This window comes from Chiloscyllium punctatum, chromosome 20, assembly GCF_047496795.1.
Source record: "Chiloscyllium punctatum isolate Juve2018m chromosome 20, sChiPun1.3, whole genome shotgun sequence".
Taxonomy (NCBI): domain Eukaryota; kingdom Metazoa; phylum Chordata; class Chondrichthyes; order Orectolobiformes; family Hemiscylliidae; genus Chiloscyllium; species Chiloscyllium punctatum.
In genome coordinates, this window is record NC_092758.1 from 24,969,398 (window position 1) to 24,990,304 (window position 20,907).

At 38.8% G+C, this 20,907-nt stretch overlaps 1 protein-coding gene across 2 annotated transcripts in view; it reads left to right on the top strand.

Annotated features, from left to right (window-relative positions):
• LOC140491968 (protein KIBRA-like) overlaps positions 1-20,907 on the top strand; it is a 154,463-nt gene that overhangs the window by 95,324 nt on the left and 38,232 nt on the right. For both annotated transcript variants that reach the window (XM_072590508.1, XM_072590509.1), the window contains 3 exons: positions 13,203-13,395; positions 15,615-15,782; positions 19,733-19,833. In XM_072590508.1, the coding sequence (XP_072446609.1) occupies positions 13,203-13,395; positions 15,615-15,782; positions 19,733-19,833 (462 nt within the window). The remainder of the gene's footprint in view (positions 1-13,202; positions 13,396-15,614; positions 15,783-19,732; positions 19,834-20,907) is intronic.

Consider the following 20,907-nt stretch of genomic DNA (forward strand, 5'->3'; position numbering starts at 1 on the left):
TGCATATATGCAGAACAGCGCAGACTTCAGCGCATGTGCAGGACAGCACAAAAACCGGCGCTAAGATTGCATGTTTGCAGAACAGTGCAGAGACTTTAGCACAGGGTTCAGCGCATGCGAAAAACGGTGCCGAGATTTTGACGCGGCCATCAATGCATGTGCAGAACAAAACACGCAAACCAATCCCCTCTGGAATCATGCTATTGCAAACCGAGGTAACCGTTCTCGAAAATACTGTTCTCTAATTCTTCAGTGACATTATAACCAAATCGCACTGTCGAAATGCGCATTATCCCAGAACTATCTGTACTGAAACAATATTTAGTTTCCAATGTACAATGAAGTCCGCAACTATTGCTTCAATGGAAGCTTAACAAAATTCAACAGTTTATGTACATGAGCAAACAAATTACTTGTCACAGAAAAGTAGTTTAGTTATAACTTTAAAATTGCTCCTCATTGCCTGAAGAAACTGAAAAAAAAGTATGTATTTACATTTTCATTAAGCTTTGTGACTTTACAAATACAGTGTAGTCAAAGATGCATAAAATCAATTCAGTCAGGACAGGTGGGGGTGCTGTGTAAAATCTAGCAGGTGTCCCAGCACAAACGTATGAACAAGGAACAAAAGTAGGCCATTTGCTCCTTTGAGCCTGCTCGGCCATTCAATAAGATCATGATTTTAATCTTAACTCTATATTCTTGCACATCCTTGGTGATCTTTCATCGTCTTGTTAATAGAGAATCTATCTACTTTTGCCTTAAAAATATTTAAAGAATTCTGAAGATTCAAAACCCTCCGAGAAAAGAACTGCACTCTTACTAGTGGCAGATATAGCGTTAAAAACATGAGAATGTAAGAAATAGAAGCAGGAGTAGGCCACTTAGACCCCCAACCTTCCCTGTCATTCAAAAAATCATAGCTTATCTGTTCCAGGTCTTAACTCCTGTTTCATGCCAGCTCATCATAACCATTAACCTGCCAATATTTCAAAAATGGAGAAAGGTCTGGCAGCATTTGTAGAAAGAAGTCAGAGTTAATGTTTCAGGTCCAGTCTAGGAAACTCCGATTTCTCTCTACAAATGCTGCCAGACGTTTCTAGGTTTTGAAATACGGGCGGGTTTCCTAGAAGGATCACAGGACCTGAAACATTAACTCTGATTTCTCTCCACAGAGGCTGCCACACCTGCTGAAATTTTGCAGCAATTTCTGTTTTAGATTTCAAGCATTCACAGTCCTTAAACGTTTTTTTCAAAAATCTATCTATCTTTTAAAAACACTTCTAGCAATCCAGCCTTCACAGCTCTCAGGGGTGGAGAATTCCAGACAATTACTATACTCTGTGAAAATAAATTACTTAGGACAGTCATTTAAAACTGAGATTCAATCATCCTGTAACTATGTTCCCTAATTCAGGATTCTCCCACCAGTGGAGACATCTTATCATCTACCCTGCAAAACCCCTTCACAATCTTTCAAAATCTAAAAACTGATAAATAAGGGCCTAACCTGTTTAGTTATTTTTGTCTATTTAATTTGTGCACTAATTTCTGTACCAACTTCAATCTTCTCTCATCTTGCTACTGTTTACAGTCCCTAGAGTCCCACCCACCCCCTACCAGACTAGTTTAAACCCTCCCAAATAGTCCCAGCCAGGATATTAGACCCCTTAGTTTTAGGTGCAACTTGTCCTTCTTGTACAGGTCACTTCTGCTTCAAGGGGTGTTCTTTTGGCACAGAGATAGTCTCTGGTCCAAGAATGAGGATACTCAGGTTCAAGTTCCACCTGCTTCAGAGATTTAAAATGACATCACCAAACTGACAGGTTAATTAGAAATACTTTTTGAAAATTGTCCCAAAAGAGATCCCAAATGATTAAAAAAAAAAGTCCCTGCACCAGCTCAGACAAAAACTGCAGATGCTGGAATCCAAAGTAGACAGCAGGAGGCTAGAAGAGCGCACAGCAAGCTAAGCAGCATCAAGTGGAGAAGTCGACGTTTCACGTGTAATCTTTTTTGACCAGCTCCTCAGCCATGCATTAATCTGCCCTACCCTCTTATTCCTACTCTCACTAGGATGAGATACCAGGAGAAATCCAGCGATTACTAGCCATGAAGGTCCTCTAATTCCCTATATTCACTATGAAGGAGTTCATCCTTTTTAAAAGGAGTGTGTATAATAATCTCTGGCTGCTCATGCTCCCCTGAGAATTTGTTGCAACTGCTCTGATCATTTATCACATGTAACTGTACACACTCCTACATAAATATCATGGTGTATAAATGCACAGGATGTTTCAGCAGGGATGGAAGAGGCAAAAGGTATGCTGGTACACAAGTGCCTTGTTTTAAGGGACTAAGTAATGGTTGTGCACAAGATAAATTCTGAAAATCAAAACGCTCATGATATTTATGATCTTAAAAAGGTGGACTGCATTTTGAAATATTTTGGCGAATTATATACATACAGGATACTTTTACACATGCCATCTACTTATTCCAACCCTCTGCCTAGGAGTTGAGAATTAAATGGACAAGGGTGCATTGATTAGATTAGATTACTTACAGTGTGGAAACAGGCCCTTCGGACCAACCCACCCAGACCCATTCCCTTACATTTACCCCTTCGCCTAACATTATGGGCAATTTAGCATGGCCAGTTCACCTAATCTGCACATTTTTGGACTTTGGGAGGGAACTGGAGCACCCGGAGGAAAACCACGCAGACATGGGGAGAATGTGCAAACTCGACACAGGCAGTTGCCTGAGGCAGGGATTGAACCCTGGCCCCTCGTGCTGTGAGGTAGCAGTGCTAACCACTGTGCCACCGTGCCACCCAAATTGAATGAAACTGCAATGCATTGATCATACTGCTCCAGTTGCATTTACAGAACCGTGAGAACAATAGTGAGGAAGTGGAAATCTGATTCTCCCCAAGGAGGCCTCTTCAGACATTGGCAAGCATACACTATGCACATATATAAACTTCTACATTCATTGAACAACATTGTGCTGATGACCAGTAGTAAAATGCTGCATGGCTTCAATATGCACACTGCTGCCCTATGAAGCAATTTCTGTGTGACATACAAGAAACTCAATTTACAAAAAAGGTCTGATTACTTAAGGAGATTCCCAGGTATGCTGAGTGCTTTGAACATTTTGCCTGGAGAACCCTGCTACTCCTCCACCATGCTGGGCACAGCAATACTGCAAAAGCTACATCTACTGTGCAATGAAATTTTCTTTTTGAAACCAAATTTTTGATTTTATTTTGAATCTTTTATATAGTCAGGAAACAGACCATAATTTTAAAAAAAACTGAAGTAATAACTTGCATTGAAACCTCATTACATCAAAAGTATCAGGATTGAATGGCGGAAGAATATTTTTCTAACATTACAACAGTTTGTAATAAGAGCATGTGTTGCAAACTAGGTACTTTCATTAAAATTACAGGGAATAGGACAGAATCATTAAATTTGATAATACCCAGGATATTATCTCGTCCAATTCCCGCAAGTGCAGTCTGCAAATAGGAAATGATAGCTCATTGCAGAGTTGTTAATAGTAATTAGCTGTGCCATCTTTGTTGTTTAAAATTCATTTATATTCAGTCATAAAAAGTACTCCACAGCAGTCCAAATTGAAATGGACTCATCTATATTCCCTCAAACTTATGTTTTGATTTTCAGTCTCAAGCCCTTATTGATACTTTGCCATCTTTTTAAAAAAGGTTCCCTACGTTGACATCTATTCTGAGACAGCACTTTAGATGATTTTTTTTAACTTTCAAAAACCAATTTCCATAACATTAGTTCTCCCACACTAAGCTGCATGTGCCTTTTAGATTCTATTTTTGCTTCAGTTGTTGCCTGACTAACTGTTCCTTCATGTGCATACCACTTGCTGATTGTACCTCAGTGAAGACCTCAACTATTTCAGCAAGTAAACAAATGCTTCCTTTATACAGCTGCATGGATAGCTGGAGACTATGCAAGGAGGAAATGAAATTTCAGTGGAAACAGCTCAAAAAAGGAGAACAGATGAGATATTCAAAAGCAGATGGTCTGCCCCAGCAATGTCCATTCTCCCAGAGTTTAAATCATTGATTCTATTAGCTGGACAATTGCACCAAAAAAACGAAAAACAAAGATACGTTTACATAATTACATTTTGCAAAGCATCACACGAAAGTCAAACACACTCACTTCCAGAAGGCTCGCTTAAAATCAGAGCGCACTTGAATGTTAACATTTATTGCAAGGGGTTTGGAATTCCAAAATAATGAAGTGACACTTCAATCATGTACAGAGAGACATGATCAAATTCTATTTGGAATACAGCATCCTGAATTTCAAAAGAGATTTTGTCTTTAAATGTGCACCTTTCTCAGGTCAGGTTGCACAAGTTTGGCTTGTCTAAACTTCAGGGTATATTGGGAAAACCCCATTTAGACATGCCAAGGTACCAAGAGCAGGTGATACTTGAACCCAGCACGACGGGTTCAGAGAGAGGGACACCACCAGACTGCCATTGGACCCTTTCCCCTTAAGTTTAGGACCTGGGGCTGGGTGGTGAATTTAGATACCTAAAGTGATTAAAAAGGTAGTCATTAAAATAACTAGTCTCTTTGGGTAAGGAATTCTGGAAAAGCAGGACAAGATTCAGGGATTGTTACGAGAAAGGTCAAAACAAAAGCAAATTTCAACAAGTTGGGAAAGGCAGATCTGAATAACATCAGGTATAATTTGCAGAGGTGACGGAGCAGTTTTTTTAAATAAGGTAAATCTGTCAGCAGTGGCATGCATTTGGGAGAGTACAGGGATAATGTGTTCCAATTATGATCAAAAACTGGGACCAACAAATCCTCTGCAGCTTTGTTAAGGAATATTTGGGATTCAATAAAGAGAAACAAAAGGGAGGTGGTTTATGGAAGATAGAACTCAAAACCACTGAAGCCTAGGAGTACAAAACATGAAAGAGAAAAACTTGTAAGAGTTGGAGAGCAAAAAGGAGCATGAATGAATAAAGGCAGATAAGAGACAAAAACCTGAAGATATCGTGAATATTAAGGATAACTAAGGAAAGAAGAATATGGCCCAATTAAAGGGCCACAGTGGTAATTTGTGCTTGGAGCTGGAGCATATTGATAGAGTTATAAATGACTAGTGTTCACTAGGGGTGGGGGTGCACAATGTGGTATACACACATCAGGGAGACAGACTATGCTATCCTTAAAGAAATTAGCATAAGTGAGATTTTGCATGGTCTAGCAAGCTTAAAAGTAGATAAACTTCTCAGGCCAGATGAAAGCTATCCCAGGCTGTTGAGTGAGACAAGGGAGAAAATAGGGACAAGGTCCCAGAGGACTGGAGAACAGCCAACATGTTACTATTATTCAAGAAGGGAGCAAAGGATAAACCAGGAATCCACAGGCCAGTTTAAATGCAGTGGTGGGGAAACTATAGGAAGCAATTCAGAGAGACAGAACTAATCTGTACTTAGAGGCAGTGGTTAATCAAGACCAGTGCGTTTTGTGAAGGGAGATTACATCTGACCAATTTGACTGGATTTTTTTGGAAGAAGTGACCAGAAGTGTAGATGTGGCCAATGCATTCAACAACCTACTTTGACTTCAACAATTCCTTTGATATAGTCTTGCACAGGAGACTACAGTTAGAGGTTAGAGCCAATAGAATTGCAAAATTTGACGAATTGGATCCAGAAGTGACTGAGTGACAAGAGGTTGGGAGGGGGGTAAGATACAGGAAGTTTGTGACTGGAGGTCCGTGTCCAGTAAGGTTCTGCAGGGATCATAGAATCTTATAGAGTCATACAAGATGGAAAGAGAACCTTCAGTCCAACTTATCCATTCTGACAGGGTATGCCAAACTTTCGTTTCATTTAACTGCATTTGGTCCCTCAAACCTCTCCTATTCATGTACTTGTCCAAATGTCTTTCAAATATGGCAAAGTCCTACCACTGCTACCTTATTCCATACATGCACCACCCTCTAATAAAAGTTGCCTCTTAGGCTCCTTTTAGTTCGTTCCCATCTCTTAAATCTATGCCCTCTACACTGGGTAAAAGGCATGCCTAGTCACCTTACCTATGCCCCTCATGATTTTTTAAATGTCTAAATGTTCCAGAAAACGAAAAAGGGCACAGCCTAACCAGCCTCTCCCTATAAGTCAAGCCATCTAGTCCTGGTAACATCCTTGCAAATCTTTTCTACACTTTTTCCAATTTAACAGCATCCTTCTTATAGCAGGGCAACCAGGATTGTACACAGCACTCAGTGGTCTCACTGATGTCTTGTATAGCCACATCATTATCCTAACTTCTATACTCTACATTCTGACCAAGGAAAGAAAGCATGCTAAATGCTGTCTTCACCATACCGGTGATGCCACTTCCAAGGAATGTGTACCTGCACCCCTAGGTCTCTTCATGTGGCAACACTCCCCAGGGCCCTACCATTAACCGGACAAATCTTATCTGGTTGTCCTTGCCAAAACTCATTTATCTAAATTAAATTCCATCTGCTATTCCTCAGCTAAATTGGCACACTTGATCATAATCTTTGTATTCTTAGATACCTTCTTAACTGTCCATGATCAACAACAATAATTTTGGTTTCATCTGCAAATTTACTAACCAAGCCCGTCAATGCTCATTCAAGTCATTGCTATCAATGATCAAGAATAGAATTAGTGTTGGGAACCTTGTTTGTGATTAATACAAAGGACTTAGGCTTGAACATAGGAAGGTTGATCAATAAGTTAGTGGATGATGCAAGAAATGGGAGTGGTAAACAGGGAGGATAACATTAGATTTTAAAAAAAGAGGATATCAAGGACTCATCAGTGAGAAATGGAAATCAACTCAGATAAAAAAAAAGCTGATACACATGGGTAGAACACATGGCAAAAGAAAAATCATGATTAACTGTTGGATCCTGGGAAGCACAGACACTCAGTAGGAGCTTGGTGTACGTATCCACCAATCATTTAAAAAAAGTAGCAGGACAGGTAGACAAGTGGTTAAGGCAGCATGTGGGATACTTGCCTTTATTAGCCAAGGCAGAGTTTAAAAGAGCGGGAGGTTGAGTTGGATTTGTTTAGATTTAGATTAGATTCCCTGCAGTATGGAAACAGGCCCTTCAGCCCAACAAGTCCACACCGACCCTCTTGAAAAGTAGTCACCCACCCAGACCCATTAGTATGAAACGTTGGTTAGGCCACAACTAGAGCATTACGTGCAGTTCTGGAATCCATCTTAGAAGAGGGATGCAACAGCACTGGGGAGGATATAGGGGAGATTTACCAAGACGTTGTCTTGGGCTAAAAGTTTTTGTTAAAAAGCGATAGCCTGGGGTTGATTTACTTGGAATAAAGGAGACAAAGTGGGTCATGATATGTATAAAATTGAGGGGCATAGACAGGGTAGTTGGAGTTGACATTCTGCAACACCCAAATGGTCTTTTATTGCAAAAAACCTAATTGAACATTGAGAAAACAGCCACTCTGCGCAATAAAATTACATCTTATTTCTTCACATGACCACCTCTGTATCAACCTTTTGAATCAAAAATCTCTCTACAATCAGCTTTAAAAATATTCAAAGACTCCACTTCTACCATCTTTTGGGGAAAAGATGATCTAAAGACTCACGACTCAAATTCTCATCTGGTCTTAAAATGAGCGACCCCAAAATAGACTCTCAGATTGAGGTTCTCCACCAACAGGGAACATTCTTTCCCCAGTTTCTGTTAAGACCTGATTAGTTTCAATTAAGTCACCTCTTGCATTTCTAAATTCCTGCAGACGAAAGCCTAGGCCATCTAACATTTCTTGAAAGCCAACCAGTTCCAGGAATTAGTACAGTGGACATTCTCTGAATGGCTTTCAATGTAATTACATCCTTCCTTAAATAAGATGACCCATATTATACACTGCACTAGATATAGTCTCAATGCCCTGATTAACTGAAGCAAACCTCTCCTCCTCTTATTCAAATCTGCTCAAAAATAACATTTGCTTTGAGTGATTTGTACTTTTTAAAATTTCATGCATGACAACATCCAAATTCCTTTGCATTTGAAACTTCAATCTCACCTGATAGATAAGGCTTTTTAAAAAATCTCCCACCCAAAATAATTAATTCTTTATCATATAATATTCCATTACCACATCCTTTGAACTAACCCCTCAAGTGTTAATGTTGATCTCGCTGGGCACCTTGGCTGCGGGAGTAGCATTGTATTCTGCACTCTGTTCTGCTATCCTGATGCACTTGTATGGTACAATCTGCCTGTAGCGCATGCAAGTCACTTTTCACTGTCTGCCAGAATGTGGGACAACAATAAGTCAGACACAAACACAGCTTTTCCCACTCACTTAGAAAGATCCATCTCCCTTTGTACACCCCAAGTCCTCTGCACCACTTATTTGTCTACATATTTTGTCAAGAAGACAATTTGAACCACCATACTTCTGGTACTTTCATCCAAGACAAATTTGGTGTGGAGGTGGCAGTGCCTGGTGCAAAGACCAATGGCAACAATAGGCCCGAAGCGGGGACTTGGCAGGTTATCATTTACAGCAATTCTTGGTGGGTTGTCAGCTCCCCTCTGTAGTGGGCTTGAAACACAGACACTCCGAAGCCTGGGACACCTTGCAGAAGCCCTGGGGCTTTATTTGAAGACCCCTTGTATAGAAGATGAACTCTAATTTCTTTTAATTGTTTTTGTAACTCAAAATGGTGCCAGATTGTGGCAACAAAACATTTTCCATTTTATTTTCTAGATATTGTGGCAATAAATAACTCATAATTGAAAACAGTTATGATCCCAGCACTGAGCCCTCAGGCACACCATTTGTTACACACTGCCAAAAAAGAAAATGATATACTTATGCCCATTTTGGAGCCAATCTTCTATTCCTGCCAAATGTTATCCTTGCACCAGGAGCCTTTATTTTCCATAGTCTGTGGCACCTTATCAAAGGCCTTCTGGATATCCAAGTACAAAACATACACAGGTTCCCCTTTATCTACATTATGTTACTTCCTCAAAGTCATCCAATAAATTGGTTAAATAGTCTCTTTGCAAAAATAAAAGTGTTACTGGGCCTGAATTTTTTTTAAAAAGGCAAGAAATGCCATACTATAACAAAGTCATACACAAAAACACAGACCCCTTGGTCCAACCAGTACATGCTGAACATAATCCTAAACTAGTCCCACCTCATGCTCCCAGCCCATATCCCTCCAAACATTTCTTAAATCATGTGCTTATCCAAATGTCTATTAACTGTTGCAACAGTGCCCACATCCTCTACTTCCTCAGGAAGTTCATTCCATACTTGAACCACCCTGTGTAAACAAGTTGTCTTTTTAAAAATCTCTCCTCTCACTTTAAACAATGTGCCCAGTCTTGACATCCCCTATCCTGGGGAAAAGACACCTATCTATACCCATGATTTTATAGACTTCTATAAGGTCACCCCTCAAACTAAGCTCTAGTGAAAAATCTCTTCAAACCTTCCATACTAAGCAACGTTTTGGCAAGTCTCTTTTGAATTATCTTTAGCTTAATATTCTTCTTCTATTGGGAAACCAGTACTGGTCATAATATTGCAGAAGAGTTCTCACCAATGCCCTTTCAACCTCAACATAATAATTGCTTCCAGTATCTTCCCTTTAACAGTATTGACAGTTTTTTTTGAAACACAGGAAGAAAAGGATTTTATTCAGGGCTTTCTATCATAATGGAACCCTTCTCAAAAGGTGAAGGAGATTTGGAAAATTAAAGCCAACGTATCAACTACCACATCAACCACTTCTTTTAGAAGAAGATAAAGCTCATGAGAACCTGGAACTTGTCAGCCTGCAGGTCCAATAGCTTGTTTAGTGTTACAGCCCTGACCATTGTATTTTTCTTGAATTGCTCTCTACATTTACTGATTCACAGCTATTTTTGAAAAGATACTTGTCACTTCTACAGGACTGATCCAAAATAACCATTCAATTCATCGGTCATCTCCTTACAGGAATGTAAGTTTCCCCATACTCACTTTCTACAGGACAAAAACTTTAAACAGTTTTAATGTACCTATAAAAAATACTTCTAGGTAGTGTTTTATTTTCTCTGCATTAAATCATTTAGTCAGTCAATCATTGCTATAATACATACTGTCCAATCTCCTGACCTGCCACTTGTCTTTACACAATTATATGCCTGATAGCATCTTTAACCTTTGTAGTTAAACATAGACGGTGCATCCTCGAAATGTTTTTCCTTTCAGTTGGAACATCTCTGTTCTGATGTATTCGGAAATATCCCTTGACATGTCTACTATTGACCTCTCCCTTAACCTAATTTGTCAGCACACTATGGAATAATCAAGCAGAGCTAGGTAAATTTTCATTATTCAAATTTAAAAACAGTGTTTGACAAAGTTCTCTCTCTCAAGCTGAATAAAATCCAGCCATATTGTGGTCACTATTATTGAGAGATACTTTCACTATGGAGTTGTTAATTAATTCTCTTTCATTACACCAAACCACATCTAGTATGATTCACCACAGAAGTACGTTCAAAGAAACTGTCCTAAAAGCACGTTCTGTGAAAGTCTCTTCTGGGTTACCTTCACTCATTTAATTTTTCAAATCTATATATAGATTGGACCCAAATATTTTTCACATAATCGCATTTTCAGTTTTTCATTCAATTGAGTTTTGGGTTTGCTTTGTCCTACTATAGATTCCTGATGTTGCATTGCCTTTTTAGTTACTTGCTTTTAAAAAAGTGGATTCATAACATGCTCCATAAATTCCCAATAAAACACATTATTTCACGTTGTCATTATCTCTCTTTGGCTTCTGTCTTTCATGTCTTCATTTATACCTCAGGTTTTATAAGCCTTGGGCCAGCCTCTCAAATGTTACACTGCCCCTGGTTACTGTGTTTAGGTCTGCAACTTCTGGCAATGTAGTCACAATTGTTAGTGTCATTTTAAAAAAAATGTAAAATTCATGTTAGCCTCCTTTTCCCCCCTCCCCCCTCCCCCCCCCCAACCCTGTCACTGGCCTGCATACATCTACCCTCAACTATCAAAGACCCAATCCATAGGAAGAAACTGATTACAGAATGAGGTCAGGACACAATCAGTAGCTTGTATCAAATTCCATTTGCAAAAACAGAAGCATAAAGTTTTAAGTGGCAAACATAGAAAGTAGTATTTTAAACTATGCCAGGGGCATTTGTTCACAAGGAAACTTGAAGCATTTAATTTGATAGATCTGAGTTGTGAACGTAAAAAAAAAAATCCTTTTATCTGAAGGGTCCAGTCATTGTACAAAATGGAAAACACTAAAATAAATGCAAACTGGGTACATACACACAGTTATATAGATCAAACACCATACTGGCATTGGGCCTGAAAAGATATAATCTGTACTCGAACTTGGTTAAAAGGCTAAGGAGATCACACAGTGGCACAGTTGTTAGCACTGTTGCCTTACAGCGCCAGAGACCCGGGTTCAATTTCCGCCTCAGGTGACTCCCTGTGTGGAGTTTGCACATTTTCCCTGTGTCTTGTGTAGGTTTCCTCCAGGTGCTCCGGTTTCCTCCCACAATCCAAAAATGTGCAGATTAGGTGAATTTGCCATGCTAAATTGCCTGTCGTGTTAGGTGAAGGGGTAAACGTAGGGGAATGGGTCTGGGTGGGTTGCGCTTCGGTGGGTCAGTGTGGACCTGTTGGGCCGAAGGGCCTGTTTCCACACTGTAAGTAATCTAATCTACACAAAGTGATTCAAAGTTCTCACTTAGAGTTTTACTCTTGACCTACTCCTCAAAGCGTATATTAGTCTCTGTCCCTGTTAGCATCCACTTTACCTAATATTACTTGCTTACTATTTATATTTTAGTGGAGGAATTTTGGGTTTCATTTTGTACGAATTGCTGTTTTATTCTCATACTTTTCCTTTGCCTGTCATCTTAATTTCATTCATCTTATTGTGTTTCGTTTAGTTTCCATTGAAGCACCCTTCTAACAAGATTCTTACACCTTTTTTTGTTTCTTCCTTTTGTCTTTCTCCACTATTTCAAAGAGCCCTGCCTTTGCTTCCCTTAAATATTGCTTTTGGAATGTATCCAGCTTGTATGTGTATTATTTCCTCAATGATAATTCATTGCTCCATTGCAGTTTCTCCTGTAAATAATACATGTTGGTTGTGTATATCTCATTGCTGTACCCTATATTTTATCTAAGTTATCACATTGTTTATCCAACATCCAGTTGTGTACAAGCAGAAGGTTTCTTCTAATGAAATGTCAGAAAGCCCAAAACCATTGTCTTCAGTTCCAGTCCAAGACTATCTTCCCTAAATACTGACTCTATCTTCAGCCTGGTAACGTCCGATTGCACCATCTTATTTGCAGTCTTAGTATGTTAATTCAATCCCGAGATGCCCTTCCAATAAATATCTTTGCTGTTGCCGTTTCTATGTAGTATCAGGTGATTCATTTGACTTGAGTTGTTTATGTAAGAGAATGAAGACCTCAGCAGCACTTCTGCAGCAATTAAGAATTAACAGGTATTTTTGACATAATTCATTTTTCTTTATGGGCTGCATGCCATTTCTGGGGGCAAAAGGAATAGCGTACTTTACCATTAAGTGTGATCCAAAAAAATTCAATGGATTGGAAATGTTACAATATAAGATGATTTTTTAATTAAGTTGTTCATGATAAATAAGGGCCAACTTGAAAGTCTTGTAGTTAGAAGGCATGGTTAAATGGACTTGAGTACAGGAATATTTCAAACCTCATCTTAATCATGAGTTCCACCATAAGCCTACAAGGATAATAGAATCTGACAGCATAAATTTATAATTGTTCCCATTTGCACTGATTTTCCCATCATCTCTCATTCCTCACAAACATTGCAGAAGTGTGCCCTTTTGCCCACTAGGAATAGTTTGAACTAATTAGAAGTCCAGACCTATAACCCCAAACTTATTAACTCTGCTTCCAAGGAATCATGGGCTTTTATGCTTTCTGCTTGGTGTAGTTGTCCATTGGCATTCTATGAAGTTGATGTCAAGCAATTCAGAGTGACGACGCTCAAAAAATGCCTCTTTAAACCAGACTTAATTTTCTTGTGTACTTAACCATTTTTTTAATTTTGTGTAGTTATATCCGGGTGGCTGTACTCCCATGCTCTGAAAATACAAGTTGTCTGTTCCGCACCAAATCATCAGTTGCTGCTGAAAGCCTGACATACAATGAAGTCTTTTGGATCAGCATTTCTTTTTCTGCTTTGCATCAGAAGACTCTGCGAGTTGATGTTTGCTCAGTGGATAAATCTCATCGAGAAGAGTGTTTGGTTGGTGTTTGTCTTGAATATTATAACCCATTGCATCTTCACCACTTAATTGCAAGCTCAAAAAAATGCAGTTTAACCAATTCTGGGTTCTTGTTACAGATCAGCACTAATTTATTTGCAATTCTGAAGTATAGTTGAGGGGTTAACAGCTTTTACCCAACTTCATACGGCATATCAATTAGGCATTTTCTTTTATAATTCTCAACTTTGGTACTGCTTTATTTTATAAATGTTCACTGAACTGTAAGCCATGTATTTCATGAGTGATTTGCTCTCGCCATTACGAGAATTAAAACAATGAATAAAGAGGAATTGGTCAAATGAATGAGTTCACCCATTAATACTGGTCTTTTGTAGGGAGGACGATCAGTAATTTTCTCCTTTCTTATCTACTTTCTGAGAAACGCCTGGTTTCAGTCAGTAGTTTTGAATAATCCTTGTGCATTAATAATTACTATTTGGATTTAACTGGAAGACATGATATAATTAATTTATCAAAGATTTAAAACAGCTGATATTACAATTCCTATACAATGCCCATTTATGTGGAGTTGTAACATTTTTGATGTGCTTCAACAGTGTAAAGGGAACACAGGAAGAATATGAAAGAAAGATTAATTATCTTAATTCCTTAATTCTTTTGCATTTTTTACAACTTGCAAATTCCATCCAGTTTTAAGGGCAGATGACACGCCAGCCTGGAGAGTAATCTTAATCTCCAACCTCTGAAAGATTTTTGGATGCATCTTCTGTTCTTTTAGTCACAGTTAGTTCAAAAGGTAGTAAGCAAAGTTGCACTTTTCACATAATTGTGATCAGAGGTGCTCTCTTACAAGAGAAAAAGCATCTCATAGTTACAGTAGTGATAAATTTTCGAGCCGTTTCAACAGTCCTGAAACAGCAGTAAAGAACAGCACTGGAAAGTAACAATTGGCAGGGTATGTAACCAAGTGGCAAGTCCCAATGTTCACACAAGAGGTGGTAATTCGCTGAAAATAGTCAACAGGCTGTCCTTCTATGTTGCTTATCATTTAAATTAGAAGCATTTCTCCTGTCACTTTCCTGTGTTTTGCCCGTAACCTTTGATTCCCACAGTGATAAAGAATTTATATATCTCTGACCTTAAATTAGAACTAAAAACTAACTTCTCAGTCCCCCTAAGATATGTGATGCTGGTAAGATGCTGTCAGTCTATGTCACCCTCTATAATTATTAAAACAACTCAAAACTTTGTCAAGGGGCTGTTACAAAATTTCTTAACTGAATTTCTGTTGTATGATTTTGAGCTTTTTTCATTATATCATCCTTTTCAGACAAATGGTATGGTATTTAATATTTTAGTTAAACCTCTGACCCTGATATAAGTTGTTCACTCAGGGAAGGTAAGCTGACTGTGTGTAATTATGACAAAATCTACAGTCTGCTGGTTATTCTTTCAGCCATTATACTGTGACTGGAGTGAACAGATATCACATGACAATAATAAAAAGTAAGACAGGCATTTTTTTTTGTTGTGACATTTTGCTATTGTAGACTGGAGGGTTTGCGTTATAAGGAGATGCTGGGCAGGCTTGGACCATTTTCCACTGGAGCATAGGTTACGCGGTCACCTTTCAAAGGTTTATAAAACCACGAAGGATATGGATAAGGTGAATAGCAGGTGTCTTCCCTAGTGTAGGGGATTTCAAGACCGGGGGCATATTTTTAAGGTGAGAAGAAAGCGATTTTAAAAAAGACATGAAGGGCAATTTTTTTTTAACAGTGTGGAATGAACTTGTAGAGGAAGTGATGGATGTAGGTACGGTTATAATGTTTAAAAGACATTTGGATAAGTACATGAAAAAACATTTTGGAGAGATATAGTCCGTGTGCAGATAAGGTGAGGTTAGTTTAATTTGGGATTATGGTCTGCATGGACTGATTGGACCGAAGGGTCTGTATATATCTATATCCAGTACTCTAATCTGAAAAGTTCAAATTTTTTAGAATCAAGCATTCAAACAGGTAACTTCATTAGGTATGGCAGAAATTTCAATGAAGCAATAGATATTAAACATTGAATGGTTTAAGATTCTATTCATAACCTTGGTGCATTGTACAAATGAAGATAGTAACAAATGAAGATAAACAAGTTTTGGTGTCTTATGTCCAGTAGTATTTAAATATATTTTGTGTTGCACTTATGATGCATGAATGACAATTATTTAAATTTTAAACAGGGTGGTGCTCAGATCAGCCTGGCAAATCTGAACAGATGTGCAGAGTGGTCAACACATTGGTACAACCTCCTTGATCTTCACTATCTACAGGAGCAAAGCATGAAGCATAGTGCACAAAACGAAGGTGTTCTTCAATCAGAAACTAAATTCCCCACGGCAGAGAAAAAAGTAGGCAATTAGCTTAAATATTTGGAGAATAACCATGGCTGTATGCTAATGCTGTGAAATTTCAAATCAGCATCAAATTTTAAAACTCATTTCAATTTTCCAATATTTCAGGCATTTTCCAGAAGGAAGTTTTACTAGACTCTGGCAGATAATCAGAATGAGAGAGGCAAAACAGTAAGGTAAAGAGACAGTATAAATAGAGACATTTTGATTGGATTTGAGCCAACTTCTAAACAAGTTAATTGAACAAGCAATACGTCAGCTATCCCTTATCTGCATGTTCGAAAACCTAGAATGTGAAGACCATTTCAAATGTGGAACTGAACAGACTTGTAGGCATGCTGAGTTCAGGCTCTTTGAAAAAAAACTTTGCTTGGCCTGAATGGAAGTCAACTGAAGTCTATTTCCAAAGGATCTAAATGGATCAGAGTGGCGAGCATATCAATTATGTAACTGAATTGTGAAATCCTGTGTGAATTTCTGTGTCACTTCTATTATAAGTGACTAAATAAGACAATGAAAAATAGTCTGTATGCCCCCTTGAGCCTGATCCAACGTTTCTCCTATCCACTTTCCTGTGTTTTGCCTGTAACCTTTGATTCCCTTACTGATAAATAATCTGTCTATCTCAACCTTAAATATACATGCAGTTATAACGGAAGTGGCCTTTACAACTGATCATGCTTTAGTTATGAGCTCAACACATTGATGTCTCAATACACAAAGTGCTGATCAAAGCTATGCATGTTATTTACCTGACAACCGTAAAAACAAGGTTTTCTGATAAGGGATTCCTGACCTTTGATACAAATTAGGGCTATTATTCACATCAATCACCATTTATAGAGCTAGAAGAATGTTAGAGGCTGGGAAATCTAATGGACATCGGTTTCATGGGAAAACAAATCTACCATTTGAAGCAGGCTGGAACTTTATTGTGCTATGGAATTGAGGATAGGGTAGGATGCTTTGCCATATTCCAACCATGGGCATACTTTGGACAGAGTCTCCATCAGGAAATCTGGGAGGAAGCAATGCCTTGAATAAACCGCAGGTAGGTAGGCCTTTCACACTTGGAAGGCAAGTAAATTGGACACTTTAGTATATTTTCGTTTTAGTTCTTTGCTGGCATTTAGATTTTCTTATACTTTTGTGTCCACCTGTTATTACTGACTTGAAAAAGGTTTCAAAAAGAATAAAGACACTGGAAGTCAACAAAAGTTCCCTCTAAGTTCACCATCCTTACTTGCAATTATATCGTCATTCCTTCAAGGTTACTAGGTCAGACTCCTAGAATCCATTCTCTAATGGCATTACGGGTCTATCTATAAATGGACTGCAGCATTTCAAGAAGTCAGCTCACCCCTACCTTTTTAAGGGCAATAAGGATGGGCAGTAAATGCTGGCCCAACCAGCAATGTCCACATTTCATAAATGGTTTTAAAAACTGTGATTTTACAATGAGACCTGGACTGTACATTCAAAAGTCAGAGAAATTCCATTAAGGATCCTTGTTGTTCATTCATTGATCCTCCCATTTAATCCCAAGTATGTGGTGAAGATGTTCATGGAATTTCTCTAGTACTTGCATGATACACAATCCAGGTCTCACTGCAGAACAGAAGTTTTTGCTTAATTGTTTATGGAATGTCGATATTGCTGGTTTGGTCAGCTTTTATTGCCCATCCCGAATTGCTTTTCAGAAACTGATGATGCGTGCTTTCCTGAACTGATACAATCATTTGGTGTAGGTGCAACCACATTGCCTTCAGAGAGAGTTCCAGGATTTTGACCCAGTGACACTGAAGGAATGACAACATAGTTCCACGTTAGAGTAATGAGTGGCTTGGAGGGAACTGTTGTTGACTTGCAGTGGTCTTTTTGTCCAACTCTCGTTGCTGGTAATATTCAGAAAAATGTCCTCAGAATCCTATTTGATGGGCTGGATGCTGTGCCTGAATGACTGAAAAGCTTCAGACTGTTTTCTAACTTTCAAATGGCCAGTATGCTATGCCTGGACAAAGAAAATGCTTTGAAGACGCTCTGAATCTCTCCCTGAAGCATGACAGAAATTACATTCATGACACCTCAAAACTTGTTCAAACTTGTGACAACTGTCTGTCAATGTGATGTACACTTGTGTTTTAATAATGAACAGAACATCAGCTGAGGAAAGAAAAGAAGCAAATCTTGCACTCTGAATCGCACGACTTTGTGGAACATTTTACCTCATATGTTGAAAGGCTTGTGGGTTTGGGTTCAGTCTGTTCAATCACATGGCAGAAACACACAGCATTGAGTAAATGTCACAATCTGAATAAAAGAGCAGCTGATAATGACGATTACTCAGTGATTTTGCTTTGAGATTGGGCCAGCGTTTTCTGCCTGTCCCAACTTGACTTGAGAAGGTGAAAGTGAGCTGCCGTCTTGAATTGCTGCAGTCCGTAGGCGCACAATTCCATTTGGGACGGAATTCCAGGATTTTGACCCAATGATACTGAAAGAACAGCGATTCAAAGTCAGGATGGTGAGTGGCTTGGATGGGAACGAGCTGCCCTTGAACTTCTAAACAGAATGGTTTGCGCTTCGAAAGTACTGTCTCGGGTGCTTTGACCAGTTTCTGAAGTGCATCTTATCATTTGTGCACAATGCTACCATTGAGCATCAGTAGTAGAGGAATCAGATGTTTGTGGATGTGATGCCAATCAAGTGGCCTGCTTTTCTTGGATGATGTCAAGCTTTTTAAATGTTGTTGGAGCTGCAATTATTGAGCAAAGTGGGAATGTTCCATCACACTGCTGAACTGTCTTGTGGAAGATGAACAGGCTATGGGAGTCAGGCAGTGAGTTGCTCATTGCAGGAGTCATAGCCTCTGACCTGTTATAACTACTGTTTTTATATGGCTAGTTCAATTCAATTTCTGGCCAATGATATCCCCCAGGATTTTGTTATTGAGGGATTGAATGGCATTTGTTTTGTTATTGAATGGCAAGGAATGATGGTTAGTTTAGTTGAGTTGATCGTTGCCTGGCATTTGTGTGGTGGGCATGTTACTTGTCATTTTTCAGCCTGAGCCTGAATACCGTCCAGGTCTCGCTGCATTTGGACGTGAACTGCTTCAGTATCTGAGGAGTTGCAAATGGTGATGAATATTGTACAATCATCAGCAAACATCCTCATTTCTGATCTTATGGAAGGGGAAAGGTGATTGATCTCAGAAACTACTTTGACAAACTCCTACAGAAATGTCCTGGAGCTGTGAAGACGAACTTCCAATATCCACAAACATCTATCTATCTATCTTTGTTCCAGGTATGACTCCCAACAAGTGCTGAACTTTTCCCCCTAATTCCCATTGACTTCAGTTTTGTTGGGGCTCTTTGATGCCATTCTCAGTCAAATGTGGTACCTATATTAAGGGCTGTCACTCTCACCTCACCTCTGGAATTCCACTGTTTTGTACATGTTTATAACAAGGCTGTAATGAAGTGAGAGGGTGAGTGGCACTGGCAGAACTCAATTGGCATCAGTAAATAGGTTATTGCTGAGCAGATGTTGCCTGACAACACTATTGATGACACCTTCCATCACTTTACTGATGACTGTGAGTAGACTGATGAAGCAGTAATTGACTGGATTGGATTTGACCTACTTTTTGTGTTGAGGACACACCTGAGCGGTTTTCCACATTGTTGGCTAAATGTCAGTTGTAACTGCTGGAAGAGCTTGGTTCGGGAATTGGCAAGTTCAGGACCGCAGGTCTTCAGTACTATTGACGGTGTTGTCAGGGCTCAGTGCATATAAAGTATTCAGTGAGTCCAACCATTTCTGAATATCACATGGAGTGAGTCAAATTCTCCTTTCTAAGTTTCTGTAACTTAAATTACAGTTGCACCATTGAAAGAAAATGTTCTGATATTATTTTCAACTTATAATTGTGTTTTTTGTAGGATTCTGTGTCTGCGCTCCTAGAACAAACAGTTGCAGAGCTGGAGGCAGTGGAGTGGCGACTAGGAAAGAACAGAAATTTGTTGAGTCCAGAAGAGGAAAGGTATAATACCTGGATTAAAACATTCTGCAAGCAATGTACATGTTTGTTGACTCGTTTATTTTAAATGTATTTTTAAGCATTTTGTTTTCGTGGCAGTTTCCCCTTTGCTCCTCTTCCCATTTCTAAAGGCTTTTGGTTCCATAGGCACCAGCCACCTGCCAGTGCCTCAAGCAAGTAATTATTATTCAATAAATCTCAGTAAACATGACGATATCTTAGTATTTGCATATGCAGTTATAGTAGGATCTGTTCGAAAGTGATCAAGAATGGAATCCTGATTCAGTTTTGTTTCTCTCCCTTTTTCTTGACACTGTTTCTCACTCCCACCCTGGGGCACTAAACATTCGAATACCTATTGTTTGAATTCAACTAACTAACTTGATTTTGGGAGAATCATGACCAGAGTTACCTAATATAGGCAGTTGACAATTTGTTGGAGCAATTTTCGGCTAGTTTATTGAGAAGCTGCAGTTTAGGTATGATACATTTAATTAATTAGGTAAATAAAATAAATGTACAACCCATAACAGATAAGAATACTTTACTGATACAAGCAGTTCTGTAAAATGAAGGTATAGAGGCAGTGCACTTCCATGTTCCAAATATTTTGCAGTCTTTTCTGGTAGCCTTTGATAGCAATTGTCTCTGATCTTGCCTCAGGCTGATGTATGGGAACTCTTAATCTTCATCCAAGAAGGTGGTAGCTTGTCCCCCTTGACCCTTTTGTAACCGTCACTCTCACCTATTCTTGTTGACATCTTATTTTAGGGACTGGCCATCTGTGTCAATCACCTGGCCAAGCTCTCTTGGCCAATATTCATGATGCTAAGCTGACTGTTGTCCTCTTGCTCACCTTCATTGAAGGTTCATTTTAATTCCTTTTAAGAGCAAATCATTATTTTTGAAAACGCTTACAATTGGGAATTGTGGTACTTAATAAAACTTATGTTTGTACTTTTAGATGATAAGTTACTACTGTAACACCATTAAATGAGGTCTCATGACACACTGAAATATTTAAAAGCATACAGTTTTAAATGGGCTCCAATTTCCAACACTGGATGCAGACCAAGG